The sequence below is a fragment of the Ochotona curzoniae genome, unplaced genomic scaffold (genome assembly GCF_017591425.1).
Source record: "Ochotona curzoniae isolate NIBS_2020 unplaced genomic scaffold, NIBS_Ocur_1.0 contig_64, whole genome shotgun sequence".
Taxonomy (NCBI): Eukaryota; Metazoa; Chordata; class Mammalia; order Lagomorpha; family Ochotonidae; genus Ochotona; species Ochotona curzoniae.
The window spans coordinates 51,197,336-51,216,687 of record NW_024466502.1 but is presented as its reverse complement, the minus strand read 5'-3'; the positions used below and the strand labels follow the sequence as shown (position 1 = coordinate 51,216,687).

Sequence of the window (19,352 nt, the reverse complement as noted above, 5' to 3'; positions counted from 1 at the left end):
CCCTCCTACTTACCTTTGCTTCCTTACCGTCTTCACTTCTGTTTTTCCTTTGTTGTGCCCTGCTTTTCAGATCCCCAGGAATCACCAGTAGACCTAAGTTGATCCAAGTTCAGTAGGATGGTTTATTGAAGTTCGGAGTCTGGGTTCTTTGTTGTGAGCTGGAATATGGCTGACCAACACCCCTTATCAGGAGTGTGGCCACAAACAATATCTGTAGGGTTTTTACACATGCAGTCCACAATAGCTTGAAAACAGAAAATTCACAATTGTCTGCAAGGTGAGGGGAAATAGCACACATTCCCTTACCTATCTTGGCTGGACAGCCCATGCCTCCAGCAACTAAGGTAAACACCCACTTAATTACTTGGAATTACCTGTGAGATAACCAGACTTAGATGGGCCTTGAGTCATAAGAATTGGGACCCAATTCTAATGGTCACATAGACTGCTAAAGGTCACATAGGCCTTTTGGCCTGCAAGCTCATACAGTTTCTTAGCAGCAATGAGCCATGAACAAATGCTTGGGATTTTGAAACTCAGATTCTTCACCTTCCCTTCCATTCTGTCTTCCCTTTCCTTCCCTTCCCTTCCTCAACCCTTCTGCTGTACTGCAGATTATCCAGGGCCAATATGTGAATGGGATGTGCTCCACCAATTTCATGAAAACAGGTAGCAGCTGGTTATTTGCTACAGGTATTTGCTGACCTTTGGCCAAGGCAATTTTTAAAACTCTAGGTTCCATTTCTTACAGATTTTAACAAAGTAGAATTGATTGCAAGGCAGTTACCAAACCCATTTGGAAACTATATGAGGTTTTAGGAAAAGTACCACCAATGTATGTTCCCAAAGCACAAGCTCACAAACACACTTTAGGCCATACAATTTTATTGACAATGTACACTCATTAGATAGTTTCAAATAAAGTCTAAGAAATCTGAGTATCTACTAGAGGTAAAGAAATGAATACAATGGACTACAACTATGAAAACCAATATTAACCTTTCAAAATCAGTACAAGCTAACTGCAATTAGTTATCTACTCAGAAAGAAAGGTCTGTGAGTTCTATCCGCTAAGTAAAAGCCACTGGACAAGTACAGAACACATTAACCCAAGTGATTACAAATAAAAGTTTTCCTTTCTAATGACTAGTTTAAATTCCAATGGCTGAATCCACCAGAAACACAAATTTACCACTATAAATTCAGTTCTGTTTAGATTTTAGTTTTTACAAAGTTATAGTGTTTTGGAAAACTTAGAAAAGACATGGTAAAATTATTTCTTTAAGTAACTTTTTGTCTAACTCTGCTGATAATAATCTTTATGCTTTTATTAGTACCAGCCTTACGCTGGAAGACTTAAAAGATCTATCCAGTTTTTAAAATCAAAGTTATGATTCTATTTCCTAAGAAATAGGCAAGTTACCAAAAAATATATAACTGCACTTTATCTTTCACAAACAGCTTCTTCCTTATTTTCCAAGTCTTAAAAATGTTAGCTCATAATTCTAAGTTCACAGTTTTGGTTTAGCTTACAGACTGAAAATTCTGACATTCAAAAAAATCTACCAATAGTGCAAAAAGCGATAATAGCTTGAAAATTATTAATATAATGAAAACCATAAATACCAAATTTTATGTAAATATATACTTTCCTACTTTGCTTTCTAGAAGATAAGACATACAAAAATAGTTTAACATTCGTTTTTAATGAGGTTTATAGCACGTGTTTTATTTGGTTTATTTTCACTGCAAAAAATATTTTAGCTACATGTAGTAAAAAAAAATAAACAGAATGTCGTTACATATTTAAAAGCCTCTAGATGCAATACTGATTTTCTGTGTAAGTAGACTACATGCCGTAAATTTTTTGACAAGCATTTTATAGAAAAGATTATTTTAAAAATACCATCTAATCTCTGAGGAATTTCACATTTGCATATGCAACAAAACCCTCTCCATCTAATAAGGCTTTGGTATTGGTAATTCTTAACACTTCTATCATTTATTTCTTCTTCGCCACTTGCTTTGCCTCTTTCTTCTCTGTATCATCTGTCTGCTCATCTTCCTCCTCTCTCATTGACACAGCTGCTGCTCCTCCTTGATTTTCCCTCTGAGAGTTATCAACTATTTGATAGTCCTCAAGGAGTGTGTGTCCTGTTTGCTTTGCAGTTTTCTTCACCACTGCTTTGATACCAATGTTGTTAACATTATAAGCAGTTACACCAACATTGATGGCAGAATCCACTGCATGGTGTGTAGCTTCTCCTGCATTGTGCCCATATCTTTAAAAAGAAAAAATACAATAAAGTTATAAATATGAAACAAGATTTTATTGACTGGTATTAAATAAGCATATTACAACTGCATTTTCCCTGAAAGCAAAATCCAGGCTTTGAGTTTTAATTTAGTAGAGGATGAAATTACATTGTGTGAAAAAGCTGTATCGTTTCTTTTGGAAAACCAGTGTGGAAATAAATGCAGATTAGCTAATGATGTAATAAAGATGATTGAATAAAAAATGTAAATTATAACAAAGGTTGTCAACCAGCCAATTCTTATTTAATTAAAAGCATTTAAATTTTTTAAAAAAATTGTTTACATAGTTGAAAGGGATGTAGCCTCATATAGGCCTCTAGTTAGGGTAGAAGGTTTAGCTATGGAGAAAGATAGGTGGGACAGTTTCAGTTCTTTTTTCTCTTTGTGTCTGCAGGGGAGGGAAAGGGGACCACTTTGCTGTCAAACCATATCAACAGCTAGGGATGGGGTCAGCCTCTTGATGTTATCTTAAAGACCCTGATGTTGGAAAGTATATTCCTAGGGTGTTACTTCAGTGGTTTTGACAATTCTAACAAGTTTTTGGTTTTTGTTGCTCCAAGGTTGAGGAAATCTTTAAGGGTCTACGGTTGACAAAGTCCACCTTAGTGCATCCACAGACCCAGGAATATGCGGCAAAGCCTGCCAGAACTGTCCAACCTGTTGTGCATTCCATCCTCTGACAAAGCAGTTGATGTCCCCTGCTGGCCTAGATGAGCTGGCCATCATGTCCTGTGTATCCACTGCACAGGCGTCAACAACTGAGGAGACTCAGTCCTGATGCATGCACTCCAGCATCAGACCACACATCCCGTGATCTTCCTTGTGGCTGCGGTCGGAGTTCAGCAGTCTAGTCAAGGAGTCCCCCGAGAAATCTTGCCTGCAGTAACCTCAGAACTCACTAGCCTGTGCAGGGTCAAGTTTAGTATGTCATTCACCAACACACATTCTGGCACTTGCAGCTTGGTGTGGTCTGCCCCAGCCCTGCCAGCTTGCAAGAGACCCAATGTTGTGGCCTAGTTAGGAGCAACCTCCAATAGCCTCCACCAAGCCTACCCCCAGCCCTGATTTCTTTTTTTAGTGCTAGCCCCTGCAGAAGCCTATGCCTGCCCAGGCCTGTTTGCATCCGGCTCTTGAACACACCTGTGAGTGCTGCATTTTAGCTCAGCCCAACTAGCCTAACACACACTGACAGAAGCTGCAGCCTTTGCCACCCATGCCCAATTTTAGTCAGTTCTTGTGCTCACCAGCTATAGGTATTGCCAGTAGGGGAATGCCCACAGTTCCCCTGACAGGTATATTCCCAGCACCTGATCCTGTGCCTGCCAGGGGGTACTGCGGTACAGCCTGACAGACTCTCACCCTTTCCCAAAACCAAAATGGAGAAATGCTTTAATGACAGATCAGAATCAACAAATCAAAATCAAGCAACTATAAATGAAAGTTTTTAATTTTAGATACAAGTAACAATCATCTAAATCCATGATACACAGCACGTTAACAAACTGAAGAATGGCCAAATGTTTTCTCATATTTGGTAACTAATGGGTGGAATACAAAAAAATGTTATGTGTATGACAGAAATTAAAAATTTTAAAATGATTAATGTTTACAATGTCTATACTCTTAGAGAACAGTAATTACTACTCATTGAATTATTTATTTAGCAAAGGGTTAAGCTTGTGATTATGAAATAAGCTGAAACTGTGCCACTATAAAACTTAAAAACTAAGAGAGGAATAAGGAGAGAGTGTGGGTGTGTGGGTGGGAAAGAAGGTAGGAGGGGAAGTATTGTTAGGCTCTTAAATCTATATTTATGGGTCCACTGCACTAGCCTAGGTGTTAAAGTCTTCACCTTACACGTGCTGGGATCTCATATAGGCACTGGTTCATGTCTCTAAGGCCCCACTTCCCATCCAGTTCCCTGCTTGTGGAAGTGGGTAAGCAGTCAAGCACAGCCCAATGCTTTGGGGCCATACACATGTAAGAACTGGACGACATTCCTGGCTCCTGGCTATGGATTAGCTTAGGTCTGGCTGTTGCAGCCACTTGAGGAGTGAATCAGCAGATGGAAGATCTTCCTCTCTGTCTCTCCCTCTATCTGTATATCTGGCTTTCCAACTAAAAAAAAAAAATCTTAAAAAAATCTATTTATAAAATATATGCAATTTGTTTATATAAATAAAAGATGAAAAATAAAGATATGACAGAGATACAGATTTTAGAAGCTTATTTTCTAAAAATTCAACTTTGATAACAACTAATGAAAATAACAGCTATTAAAAATATAATCTTTGGGTCCAGCATGGTAGCCTAGTGACTAAAGTCCTTGCCTTGCATGTGCCAGGATCCCATATCAGCACTGCTTCTGGTCCCAGTGGCTCCACTTCCCATTCAGCTCCCTGCTTGTGGCCTGGGAAAGCAGTCTAGGACGGCCCAAAACCTTGGGGTCCTGCACCCGCATAAGAGACCCAGAAGAGGCTCCTGGCTTCAGACTGGCTCAGCTCTGGCCATTGTGGCCTCTCGGGAAGTGAATGAGCGGACGGAAGATCTTCCTTTCTGTCTCTCCTCCTCTCAGTATATTTGACTATTTAATAAAAATAAATAAATCATATATATATATAATCTATCTATCTACCTATCTATCTATGTATCTATCTATCATCTTGGGAGAAAGCAAGTTGGCAGATTAAAATTAAACTGATGGGGGCCCGGCGCGGTGGCGCAAGTGGTTAAGGTCCTTGCCTTGCATGCCCGGGATCCCATATGGGCGCCGGTTCTAATCCCGGCAGCCCCGCTTCCCTTCCAGCTCCCTGCCTGTGGCCTGGGAAAGCAGTCGAGGACAGCCCAAAGCTTTGGGACCCTGCACCCACGTGGGAGACCCGGAAGAGGCTCCTGGCTTTGGATCGGCATAGCATCGGCCCTTGTGCTCACTTGGGGAGTGAATCATTGGACGGAAGATCTTCCTCTCTGTCTCTCCTCTCTGTATATCTGCCTTTCCAATAAAAAAAAAATAATAAAAATAAATCTTAAAAAAAATTAAACTGATGGAGAAATATTTCTCAGGGTGAAGCACAGAGGGCAGATTCCAGGATATAATAAAGGATAGGCTGATGGCAGAGAGGTACTTGGAGACCCTTGGGCATGGGGTAGCAGTAGAGACAAAAGAATCTTGTTGCAGTGACCATATAACACAGCAGCAGTCAGCACACTACACTCCTTTCAAATCAAAGATGGACTCCCAATGAAACTGTTAGATATCTTAACAATAGCATGCTGGGCTTTCTGCTATTGTCTGTACCCACAATGTCAGGATACACTTAAACAGCAGAATGATGGACTTATGACTGTTTGTGAAGGATATACTACTGTAATAATATAGGAGAAATCAGTTGGGGGGGAGGGAATTTGGGGAGAGGATAAGGGAAATCCCCAAGCCTACTGAATTATATCATAAAAGAAAAAACTATACATATACACATATATAAAACTTGATACAAAAATATAATCTTTGTCTCATGTGTCACACAAATACAAAACAGTCATAATAAGGGAAGAAATTTCACTATTTCATCTATTCACAACACATCTGGATGATATTCTTTGACAACACTAATAAATTTTAATTTACCCCTATGAAAATCAAGAAGGAAAGGAGTATAATGGATAATCTGAAAATACTTAAGGGCTAATTAAAGGAAGTGACGTTACCTAAATGATAAATGATGGGTATAGTGATGGCATTTAGGTACTTGTACAGATACCACTCACAAAGGAGAAAACTCATTCTATGTAACTCCCGAGAAGATCACTATATATAACTGGTTTTGAGTACATGACACTTACCATTACCCTTCCATTTACCCTTTCCTCCAAAGCAAACTTAATTTGGTACATTTTCATTAATTTCATTAAACAAGTCAATAAAAATAATGCTTTGGTAAACCATAAATTCCTTTCAGGAAAATATTTACTATTAAACTTGCTTTCTATAATATGTATTTGAAGAGAAAATACTGCTCTGGGAGACAAAATGGGTCAAACTTTCTGTTGTTATTTTCCTCTAAATAATTTAAAATGGAACAGACTCAAAGGTGAAATTTAGAAGCCATGCAGAAAAGAGATAAATTATTTAAATGCTACTACACTACAGGTCTAAAATTACTTATTGACTGTCACTGTTCTTGTTTTCATGTTCCTAAATCAAAGGCAAAAGTAACTGCAAAACTGACAGTTCAAGATGATGTCCACGTTGTCTTGATTCAAATGCATGTACGCTGAAGTGAGGAGATCAAACCAATTCCTAAGCCAATGACGATACAGCAATGGGAAGATACCTAACAACATGATGTTAGACAGTGCTGGAGAATTACTTGAGCAAAGTAATATGAATTATGAAGAACTAGCAAGGACAGTGGTTGCCAGGCTTTTTTACACATGCACTTAGCACAATGTCTGATACACAAGAATTAATGTTGTCATTGGACAGATGGCTAACAAAACCAAGCAAAAGCTGCAAACACCATTAGAATTACTGTTACCTTTTTTTCTATATACTGAAAAACCTAAGATCCAAACCAATGCAAAGCTAAAAGGCAATTTAGGTCCTTCATACCAGATTTAGCTTTTAAACCTTCATTCCTGTAATATGTGTAAAGAATGTATGCAGGTAGAAGAATAAAGAGCTAAAAGTGGAAGATAGCTTTTAAAATTTCATCTTAATAATAACTATCAAAATGTGTTGCTTCCTTGGCATTCATGTTTAAACCTAACATAAGCTGTTTGAAATACAGCACTATTCTATCATCTTACATTTAAACCTTTTCCTCTCTGTATGGTGGAGTGTGACAAAACCTACTTGTTTCTAACCAAACTTTCTTAAAATCCTATGCTGCAGTCACTCACTATGACAATACCTAAAGGTCAACACTAGAGTCATGTAAGTATCTTTTCCTCGTGTATGTTTTCTTTAAGTTAAAATACACATTCTGTAGTGCAAAGCCAATGGGATAATGCCCACAAACCTTAGTAAAGATCTAGTCTGGTAGGTGGCCTCTCCTCCTTCTCTCTCTGTTCTCTTTGTCTTCCCACCCTCCCTGCTGCTTGAGGATCCGGTTGTGCAACAGTTTCCCACTGACCTTTTGTAGAAACTGCTCTGTTCTCACAGATTTGTGATTAATCTGTTATTTTGTGTGCTGTAGCTTTATTTTTGTGTGTTGTATCTGAGCAACATATTGAAATCTAACTCTTCCCCAACTGCAGCTCTTCTGTGTGTGTGTGTGAATTTTATTATTGATGATGTTTACATAGCTGATCAGGGTGGGAAGGGTCGAGGATCAGGGGATAGTGGGTGAGACCTTTGTTTACACATTTTCTTCTTGTGATATATGGGGAGGGGGCAACTGCAGCTCTTCTAACGAATGGTTATCTTAGTAGGAATCAACTAGAGACAGGTCTCACAAGAGCCACAAAGTCATCACCCAGGGTAAGTAACTTTCCTGTGAGAAGACCAAACTGTGGTGGAACTTAGGGTTAAAATACGATGAAACATAATTTAACAGAGAAGGAGCATACTAGCTTAACTACGATTCAATATATTTTACGCAAATATCATGCTCAAAAAGGTATATTAAAACATGATCAAATATATTAAAATAGTATTTTCCTTAGGAAAAAGAGTAAAAATTTTATTAGCGATTGACAAAACAACTACATAGTGATCTTAACTGTTAAGAGATTTTAATAAAGGCTCCACAAGTATTTAGTTTTTAAAATGATAAAATTCAACTTACTTGTATCTAACAGTTTGTACAGTTTCTGCTGAAACATTGTCAACAATGCATCTTGCAGCACATTCTAATCCTTGCCAGACAGTAGAAAATCCTGCAAACACATTTAAAAGTCAGTACACATAGCCCAAAGCTAGATTCCAAGTGAGACTTCTGGGCCTGTCAGTTACCTTGAACACTGCTTGCTGCAACAACCAAAGCACCATCCAGAGGGGACTTCCCATCTTTGTCTCTTTTAAGTGATTCCGGAACAAGTTTGCTGCCGTGTTTCTTGACATGTGGAGCTAACTCTTTTCCAACACAATTTGCTACCGTGCACACTCCATCAACTAATGTGACCATAGGGAAGAGAAAAAAAAAATTATTCTTTCCCTGATTTCGCTATTCTTATAAAACAAAGTTCTTAAATGAGCACCTAAAATAGTCTTTCTGGATACTGCCATTCTCCTAAGGATGAGAGAAGCTAGACTGGCTAATTTTTTTTTTTAAGATTTATTTATTTTTATTGGAAAGTCAGATACAGAGAGGAGGAGAGACAGAGAAGAAGATCCTCCATCTGACGAGTCACTTCCCAGTGGCCACAAAGGTCATCACTGAAGTGATCCAAAGCCAGGAGCCAGGAGCATTTTTCATGTCTCCCATGTGGGTGCAGGGTCCCAAGGCTTTGGGCCATCCTCTACTGCTTTCCCAGGCCACAATCAGGCAGCTGGATAGGAAGCAGGGCCGCTGCGACACGAACTGGCACCCAGATAGGATCCTGGAGCGTGCAAGGCAAGGACTTTAGCCACTAGGCTACTGTTCCAGGCCTCATTAATAACTTTATTTTAAAGGCTACCCTTTCACTTAAAGCTGTGTCTGCAGAGTTTACTGATATCCATAATCTTCTCTCGTAAATACACGTGTTCTAGAACTCTTGGCTTAAGAGGAAACCATGTACCTTTTCTACAACTGGTGCAAAACTGATTATGTTACACCCCTTTAACTGATTTCCAGCTAAGTGTATTTTGAGTTTTTTCTATCAACAGACCAGTGAAATAACAATAAGGTATTTAAATACATAAGACATAAATAATCCAGTATTTGATTTGAAAGAATACTAAAAACCAAAAAAGATTTTACTACATGTAATGAAAATTCATTAAGAACTGTACAATCGTGTTAAAACAGAAAGCTTCAATACACACAATGAATGTTACTTGGAACTAGGGGTTAAAGTGGTTTGCCTTAGCACTGCTGGCACTAGAACCAGTAGGTTAACTTTTCTCAAGCAATATAACCCTCCCTCTTGACCTTCAACTACTCGGCAGTGATGCTGCCCTTACAGAAATATGTCTAATTCTTGCAATGAATTCCCTGCTCCTTTTAAAGATACATACACTGTAATACATCAACAAGCCTTTCTCTAGATTTTCTCCAACTTAAATATACAAATAAGAATCACCTTGGGATCTTACAAAGGTAGAGTCAGGCACCTTAAATCTTGCATTTCTAAGGCTTCTAGCTAAGCTGATATTGTTGGTTAGAAGGTCCCACCAGGAATAATTATATGAAAGCGCTTTGTACCTCTTAGTTTTGAGATTACAACATTTAACACTTACAATGATTTCAGGTTAAATGACTATTTTTAATTTAAGCAGATAAAATTAAGGATATTCATAGCTACTTTACCCAGGAACTGACTGACTTTGGCTGCTCCTCCTGTAGCCTGCTTCGCTATGTATAGTCCTTTGGAGACAGCAGGACTAACTTCCACTGGTTTTTCTTCTGGTTGAATACGTTCACGTAGTTTAGAAGCACCTTTCTGGATTGCTTTGCCAGTAAATTCAGCACCTTTGACTAAACCCCAACTCACCCAGGAAGCACCTTTTTAAAGAAAAATGTTACACAATATCAGTGCCAAATATACCTTTAAAATCTTTAACAAATACCACCAGTATGGGAAAAAAAATATGAAAGGAGTCTGATAAAGCCCAAATATGCCATGCCATCAACATTCAAGCCAACTTTGTACCCACAGTTTTCTGCCTAAACTATGCACCTTTTCCACCTAAATTAGTTTTTCATTGCTTAGGTCAAATGTCACTTGATGATTCTTCTGCATTACTCTATGCTGCCATGACACCTCGTACAAATCTGTAGGTATTACCACAGTTTACTACTGTTAGGTACTAATTTTGAGTTTTGCTGCCATTAAAATGGTATTTGGCAGGAGGACCCAGATATTGTTGTTCTTTTTGCGTTAATCCAGGCATCACTTTTGCCTATGAAATACTGAGGAAGAAAGATACAAACTGGAAATCAAAGAACCTCTTAACACTAAGGCCACACTCTTGATTGCTTTGGGCTAAAAGCACCAGGTCTGGGGTCCTATTCCCTCCTCAATCGAAACCTAAATCTCCAGACTCATCACCTTTTAATTTGTTACATGAACTTAAATGAAAAAACTAGGAAACACCTCAAAGAAAATGGACATGGAGAGAGGCCTTAGATGATTATGCTATTTCTCACGACAGCTGGTGGGTCTTGACTTTGTTTGGCTCATGCTGTTTGCAAACTAAATGACAGAAGTCGTTGCCAGAGGAGATAGCAGGATGAGACTGAAGAAATAAACCTCAGTCAGTGGACACACAGGGAAAGGAGGAGTGGGAGAGATGAGAGAGAGGCCATGAAAAGCACTAGAAGACTTCTAAAAAGGGCAGTACAGTGTTATAAACACCCCTCAGTATCAGAGCTCACAATTCAAAATATATCCTCTTGACTCATCTTGAAAGGACAAGCTTTTTAAAAGCTGGAAACACAAGACACTTGGGCATGTTTTCTCAAGGCCTGCACCATGGCTTTACCTGATTATCCAGCCCATTAGAGAGCAAGCTTCCACCAATCATGTGAAATCACATCTGCTTATTTAGAAAGTTCAACCAAAAAAAGCCATACGTGTTAACTGATAGGAATACTTCATGCATTTCTCTTCCAGTTTTAGTCAACACCATCTCTAGCTCTAATCTGATCCCAATTGCCCTACCTGGCAACTAATTCTAGGGGAGAATCAGGTCTCAGACCAGGCACCATAACAACAAAACATTTGAAAATGTGCATTTCCAAATAAGTAAATATACCAGGCTTTAGAGCTGACTTACAGGTTGAAAAGTTTAAAAAAGAAGCAAAACATGAGCAGAATTTGGAGGAAGACTGAGAAACCATAATGAAGTGACAAGGAAACAGAGGAGACTAATAATCCTGTAATGACACTATTTCTAGGATACAAATAAAAGTGACAGAGTTGCTGATAATGGAGAAAAATAAACAAGAATGAAAAAATACAAGAATAAGGAAAAACATAGATGTGAATAATGACAATACACTATGAGGATCACAGTATTAGTAAATAGGTTAAAACTATAGCAATTGCAATGGAAGAAAAGGAAGATGCCCAACTGGACTGGAAGCTATTTAGATCTCTGACATGGACACAGGCTGCCAGATGCAGACAGATGAATGCCTGTAAAGAAACAGCTGGCACAGAATGTTACAGTGTTTTATATTTATATTCTATATGTATATTTAATTGAATGGATTAACCAAACAGGAAAACTCCTTGCCAGGCACAGAAATGATGGTAAATAAAATATAATTCTATAGAACTTAATACAACAATAATTCTATAGAACTCTAATACAAGAGTATAATATAATTGACTCCTTACTGCTGAAATGGATGGGCAGAAAGTAATCGCTTGAGCTTACAATGTAATTGTGCAGAGTTCCACAGTCGATCCATACTCACTGAACCGAGGAGCTGAGAAAATACATTCAGATGCCCCTCATGAATTTTTGCTATCTCACAACTTCTAAAACCTCTGTTCCTCTCATTTATATCAATTCACTAAAAAGCACAATCTAAACATGACATTCCAAGAACTCTTTACTTTGAGAAATTTTTAGGGTAGGTTGCTCTGACAGTGGCCTGAAGTCTACTGTCACCAACCATCTACTTCCTTACAGACTCAATTCCAACAAAAGTCAATCGCAGCCATCCTTTTAGTGTCAACCTAAGTCCTTCAGCTAACATTCTGCAGGACATTTTTAGGTATAGTTGTTTTCCTTTTTATTCATAAAATCTAAAACTAGCTTTTAGTAATCTTAGTCTTTGAGATTAGACAGGATCTACAATCTAGGATGAAGGAACTCAATTTAGATTGCTGGTCACTCATTTATTGATCCTGCGTGAGTAAAACCTGCATGGATTAGAATCTCCTGACAAGTTAGATATTTCACCCTGAAGTAAAAATTTACTATTTTCTCTTCCTTTTGATGTGTACAACAATCATTTGGTGAAGTAGTTGTTATTTATTCTGCACTCAAGGAGCTCTCAAAGAGACAAATAATAGATAGCTAAATTATTTTATTGTGATCAACAGGGAGGGCTATCATTAGAAATCTAGCCCGAAGGACAAAGTACAATGCCTTATCAGCATTACCAGAATATAGTCTGCTTATTTAAAAGACACACTCACATTGCAAAAGGGTAAGGTGGTTCTCTGGAGCCTTTCAACAATGGACTAAAGGGCCTAACCTCATCCTCATAATGGCCCCTACCTCAAACCTTATCACCTCCTGAAGGCCCCACCTCCTTATATATCATCACCTTGAGAAGATTTCAACCAAAGTTGGCAGGGACAAGGGTGGGGCTGCCTGATTTTATGTTCAGAGCTATTCTGAGATATGGGGATGCCCAAAGTCTCTCATTACCAATTTTCTCAAACGTGAAACAAGGATCAGACCAGAAGAATTTATACCAGCTTAGCAAAATGTGATGTGCTAAAAAACTAGAATCTTTTAAGTATTTATAAGTTGGTTAAACCAAAATCCAAAATATCATCAAACTATCTTCTTACAATATTTTGTTGGATTCCAAAAGTTTCAAGCTCTAGGGATAAAATTAGTATTTTTGTAATACCTGACAAAATGTTTTGAGCCACTTTTTCACTCCATTCGGGTAATTCTTTTGCTTTTTCTTCTGAAACTGGCTCACAGGGTACAATGTGACTCAGATTAACTTCTTCACTTGAAGAATCTTTAGTCTAAACAGTGAAAATGTTTCAAAAATAAAAAAGTATTAATAAAATATTAACAAATACTATCTACCATTGAATGTAAGATTTATATATTTATGAAGCATGATACTAGAACTGCTATAATGTATACAACCATTTTGATTTTATATAATACCCAACTGGGAAGATTTAAATACTAACCTAACCAACATAACATTTGTCAAATCATATTTAAATTGATTATTTTCTTCTTTCCTTGACTAGATAAAGTTTCTTCATACTGATACCAACCTGGTATCTTAATATGCACATAGACCACAGTAAGGTTCAACGATTTCTATCACATGAATTAACCAGTAAGGAGATATCCAAATACTGGTTTTCATACACAACAAATAAGTATTGAATTTGAAATAAGAAATAATAAACACACAGAATCTACTATTCCATTTAAATGGAGATGGAAAACAAACACCTGCAATTGGCTAGTTCAACAGCTGCTGTGAAAGCAAGGGTCAGCACTCAAAGTCTCAAAGCAAACGTAACTCAGTTTAAGTGCTTTCAAGCAGGCTAATTCAGACCCTACAGCATCATAACTTTAAAACCAAACTGCCCTACAGAAATATAAATAAGCTCATTTGAATACATATATACACACAGATGCAGTACACAAACTAAATTTAATATACATAAGGAAAAGCAGCATATAAGTAAAATCTACAAACTGAACAAATATTTACAATTTTGGACATTGGGTCAATATCCCTGAGTTATAAGGAGCTCCTGAAAATTGAGTAGAAAGAAAAGGTTACAACATAGTCAAAAACAGACAAAGGAATGTAGACCAAAGACAGAACACAACATTAAAAGGACTTATCAGAACATATGCTCAATATTACTTAAACTGAAATCAATACAGATTAAGATATTGTTCACCATCAGATTGTCAATACACAGACACACAGACCTCCAATTGTACTGACCAGACTGCAGAGAGACAGTCTCCCGTGTCCCACACATCAAGGCCCTGGTGAATGCCGAACTTTAGTACTGATTTCTATGTCCTACTTTTTTCCTGGTCTAGGCATATTAGCCTATGATAAAGTTTAATTTATAAACCATCAAATGAGGAGATTAGCAACAATACACACAGAACACACCATCTTTTGCAACAACAAAACTAGCACAAATTTCTTTTTCCTCCAGAATTTCACAGATGTCTTTTTATCTTAGATATTAGCCATTTCAGCATATGACTTTTTTCCTTTCCTTATTAAGTCCATAACTTTCATTTTTTCACTTAAGCAAAACACTGGCTTCTCTTTGACATATCCACATTGCCAAACACAACTACTCTTGCTTTGGGGTCATTATTAAGCAAAGTAAGATTACTCAAACCTAAAACCACCATGATATAGATCTTTGTCACTCACTCCACTTCTTAGCAAGTTCTATGCCTTGATACATAAAGAAAATTCAATGCATGTAAGTGATGAATGATCCTAAAACACTATCACTGCTCCATGACGTACCTTCTTTCCACGTTTTCCTTTAAGACGCACATCCTTGCTGCCTCGGTCTGAAGGACCCAGCTGTCTCACATCAGTGCCAGAGGCTCCTTTCTGTTGGTCAGAGGGCTGTCTTGTTTTTCCAGGGATCTGGAATTCACTTTCTTCCTCTGCTCTGTTCCAGTTGGTCTAGGGAATAAAGCACCAAGCTTACCTCAAATCAGAATATTCTCAGTGACTTTTTCCAGGTATGCTGTATTATGCTTCATGACATACATGTTCAATGTCAGTAACAACTACTTATGCTTCTTTCCCTCTTGTTATGTCACCCAACCACAAACCTCGGAATTCTCTGGTTTAGACATTACGGACTCTGGTTTCTCTTCAGATTGTATAAGTCTTTCACCTTTTACAATAAATGTCAAAGCATAAAAGATAACAGAAAGCAGTTGTTGGCCATTAACAGACAAAATCTTATACAATAATGTAAAACTCTTTCAATTTTTTCCTAAAACAATACCAAGTTCAATGCATGAAAGAAAAATAACTCCACATGAGGTTAAAGTGTAACTTCACCAAGTAAGTACACAGCAGTTAAGATGAACCCAGGCCTATGCGATCAAGCTCCACAAGCACTCTGAGCCTACACACCTCAGTAGGGCAATTCACCTGTCGTCTTAACATAGCTTAAATTTCTGCTGCCTATCCTAATGTATTGGCTTGTTCAGCACGCTGGCATTCTTGGGAACAGAGGCTATTCTATATATTGCTGATATCCCTTGTTCTCACTTCTCCCAACCCTTTTATGTAATAGTGAATGCCTGTTTAAATAACAGATTTCAAATGCCCACTGATTGGAGGGGAACACAAGTTTATACTACCATGCTGTTAATATTCATAACCAAAACAATGCTTCCCATCTTGTCATACAGGAAGAATGGCAAATCACCCAAAGAATGACTCTCCATAAAAATATATTTGAACTCTCAACAAATAAGCATGTGGCCAAAGGAAACAAGCTATATAAAAAGCTTACAGTCTGATCTTATTTTAAATATCACTGTATTTTCTCCATAACTGGCCTTCGTATACTAGGAGATTTAGGTAATTCTCTCAAATATGTTTCTTCCTCAAAAAGCCATTCATGCCCCTAAAATGTCTGATGTAACTCACCTGTTAAAATTACCTTCCCTTTGTGATTCAGTTCCCTATCACCACCAAGCAGTAAAACATAAGGGAAAATATTGGCTAATATTCAAAGAATTACCACCTGTTAGAACTACATAAGTATTTTAATAGATTAATCTTCCCCATAGTGCAATGAGGCTGGCATGATTATTATTATCATCTCCATTTTATGATCAGGACACTTAAGTATGCAGATGATCAGTAACAGTTGAGGTACATAGTTATTACGTGTTAAGTTTGAATTTGAACTCAGGAAACTTGATTCCAGAATCTACAATATTAAAAAACATTTACAACAAGTTCCCAACAGTAGTTGTGAACATACAAATTATATAGTCTTCTAACTCTGATAACATTACAGGTTATTACAACTTCCTTAAAAAGCACAAGCGCTTATGCCAAAGTAGATTACCATCCTAGAGAAGATCACAAGTCACCTGGAGTCGGAGGTCAGACATCTGTCTTAAGAGATCCTCGAAGAGTTCTCGATCATCTTCCGGTAACTCAGAGGACAATACTACCCCGACAAAGCATCCTGCTGCTTGTAGCATTGTATCCGGGAACATGTAAGCTCCCACAGTGCATTTCAGAACCGGAGATCTATCAGGAACTAGAGGGTACAGCCAGTCACAAACCTGAGAGCATTAGCAGAACAAAAAACAAATGGAATTAGATTTTTCACCTGGGTTTTAATAAGTTTTGTTACATTAAAAGTCAACATTTATAAGTCTGAAACACATTTTGAAGCTTTTTAGAACGATCAACGTCAATCAGTAAATCCCCAATGAAAATTAATCATTTGCTGATAATTATCCAATTAAAAAGCTGCTAAAAATATCACTACTTCAACCAATTAGACAGTCTGAACACTGATGGCATTAAATAGACCAATAGTAACCAATAATTCTCTTTAAAAAAAATCATGAGCAAAGTACATCAAGGCTTTAAAAGATACTAATTAGGCATTACTTTGTGGTTAGTAAACTAAAGCTGTTTCCCACTACAATACATATATGAGGATCTATACAAAGCTGACAAAGTAAATATTATGAAAAAATGCACAATTTCACATTTTCCATCAAAATAAGCTTTCTTTTAATTCAATTTCCACAAACTTTCTGAAGAATTCTATATTTACTGATCAAATTCCCACAATAATCTTAAGAAACTGGTAAATACTACCTTTTTATGTGTACAAAAACTGAGGCAGATAACACAACCAAGGTGTGAGTAAATAACTAAAAAATGGAGCAAGTACTTGTGGTGTGATGAACCAGAGAAACAATTATTTTAGTTAAAGACCCAACAGTTATAATGCGAAATGCTTTCTGCAAGTTGCAACAGAGCCAGATATTACAGAATTAGAATAAATTATATTTTGGGTTCACTACCTATTGTGAATTTAAAGCAAAACAACATATTCTGCAACGTCATCTGGGAAAGTCAGTTTTCCAGTACACTCACATCTTGGCTATCTAAATTAAGAATAAATTAAGATTAAATTAGATATTCTAGCAACTCATTTCTAACATGTAACAAATTTTTTGAAATACTAAAATATAACTGTGCCAATATCCACAATACTGCCTTACTACTGAGAAACTTAGGAGGAGTAGTTATTCCATTACCAAAACTTCATGCAACGAACACAAGGATCGTGGGAGATTTCATAAAGATGGAAAACTAATAAACTGCCACGACATATGATCAATAGAATATAAATATGGAAAGTACTTAAACATTTTCAGATTTTTTTTCTTTAACTATCCTCCTTTCTAACTGTTTCAGAAGCCACTATTTCTAAAACTTCACGCAGATTACAATACAACTGATCACTGTATTTTCCAAAGTATAACAAAAACAAAATCCAACATACAGATCTTTCTTAAGTTATAGCTTGGTCAGCTCAGCCACCACAGGCTGATTTCTCCCAATTTCTCTTTCAGAAAACAATGCCACATGCACATTATTTATGAACTTAATATATATGTAATGGGCTTTAACAATGTATTAAAACCAAAAGGAAAACCTTCTTATTAGTTCAGAATTCCATGTAAGCCTGTTTAAAACCAAAAAACTTTATTCTAACTTTCTAAATAGATTAATAGTGATTTTTACAGCATAAGAAATATTTATCTTCTAACAGTCAACTGATTATTATTTTTTACACGCTAAAAACATTCATTCAGCATACACACATGGCTAACACCTTTTTAAGATGTCACGTCACATATACCCAAATGTATGAAAATTACCAGCCTATTAAGGAGACCCAAACTAAACTTTGGGTTGCAACTGTATTTTTCATTTAGGACCAAAGAGATACAAGAAAAAAATTTTTTCTCAGATCAAAGGACAAATTTTTACTACAGTACAATTAATTTTAATGATTGAGCCCATCAAACCATGCTCCAGGTTTCCAATGTTCATATAACTTTCCACACCTCTAGGACCCAAAGATTTTTTAACTGTGTGTTTACAATCCCACCCTATTATTGGATCAGCCATAGGTGCTCTGCTTTGTAAGTCCCTGAATCTCACCCCCAAGCTCAATCAATAAATAACCCTTTTTAACCTTCCCTAAAATACTTCATAGGAGTCAAAATACTCTTCCTGTCCAGGAATAAGTTCCTTTTTTTTTTTTCCAGTAATGCTTCAAAGTATCTCCTCCATGCATCCCTGTAACCATTTTTATTAAAACATCATGTGGACTTTGGACAATGCAGACACTTGTCATATCTTCAATGTGAACTCCTTTGATAATACTCAATCTATATGTATACTGAGACTTCAAGGCTCCATCTCCCTGAATCTACATTTTGAAGAATCAGATTGTTGCTGGATCATCACCTTTAGAATATCTTACTACATCCACAGCAATGCCCTAGAACCAGCCTCTGTTTAGGATCAATTTCTGCATCTGGACCAATCACACTCTAGATTTATCTGCTTGAACTGATGCACAGTGTCTTAAATTATCACTGCAGTCTCTACCTTTGGATCAGGGTTCCTTAACCCTAGAATGACTGAAATTTTAGACTGGATTTTTTTGTTTTGTTTTGGTAGTAGCTATCCTTTGTAAATGTTTGGCAACAAGCCTACCCTCTATCACCACTCAACTGTGAACAGAAAACAATGTCGGCAGACATTTATTTATTTTACTTATTTATTCCAGATGTTGCAGAGGTTCTCATCATGCTTCTGGGTGAGAACCCTTACCTAGCCTAGACACTTCAGGTCCTCAGCTGGCTCTTGATAACATTCACGGATTTCACAGTTACACACTAATATAAATTACAAATTCCTTTCAAAATTAAAATTATTCTGTTTCTTACTCAGATAAAGAATTAAGAATTTAAAAAGGACTTTGACTTTCTTTAGGTCCTATCATCACAAATTTAACACCAACATAAAACTTAATATCCTAGAAAGCAGAAAAACACGTTCAAAGATGGTAGATAATCAACACTCATAAAATTCATGAAATATATTATAAAATAG

At 37.0% G+C, this 19,352-nt stretch overlaps 1 protein-coding gene across 2 annotated transcripts in view; it reads right to left on the bottom strand.

Moving 5' to 3' along the window:
• Positions 1-868: 868 nt before the first annotated feature.
• SPART (spartin) overlaps positions 869-19,352 on the bottom strand; it is a 41,636-nt gene continuing 23,152 nt past the window's right edge. For both annotated transcript variants that reach the window (XM_040991507.1, XM_040991508.1), the window contains 7 exons: positions 16,289-16,486; positions 14,688-14,852; positions 13,059-13,182; positions 9,771-9,965; positions 8,273-8,431; positions 8,106-8,196; positions 869-2,282 (listed from right to left, as the gene is read on the bottom strand). In XM_040991507.1, the coding sequence (XP_040847441.1) occupies positions 2,003-2,282; positions 8,106-8,196; positions 8,273-8,431; positions 9,771-9,965; positions 13,059-13,182; positions 14,688-14,852; positions 16,289-16,486 (1,212 nt within the window). In that variant the 3' untranslated portion in view covers positions 869-2,002. The remainder of the gene's footprint in view (positions 2,283-8,105; positions 8,197-8,272; positions 8,432-9,770; positions 9,966-13,058; positions 13,183-14,687; positions 14,853-16,288; positions 16,487-19,352) is intronic.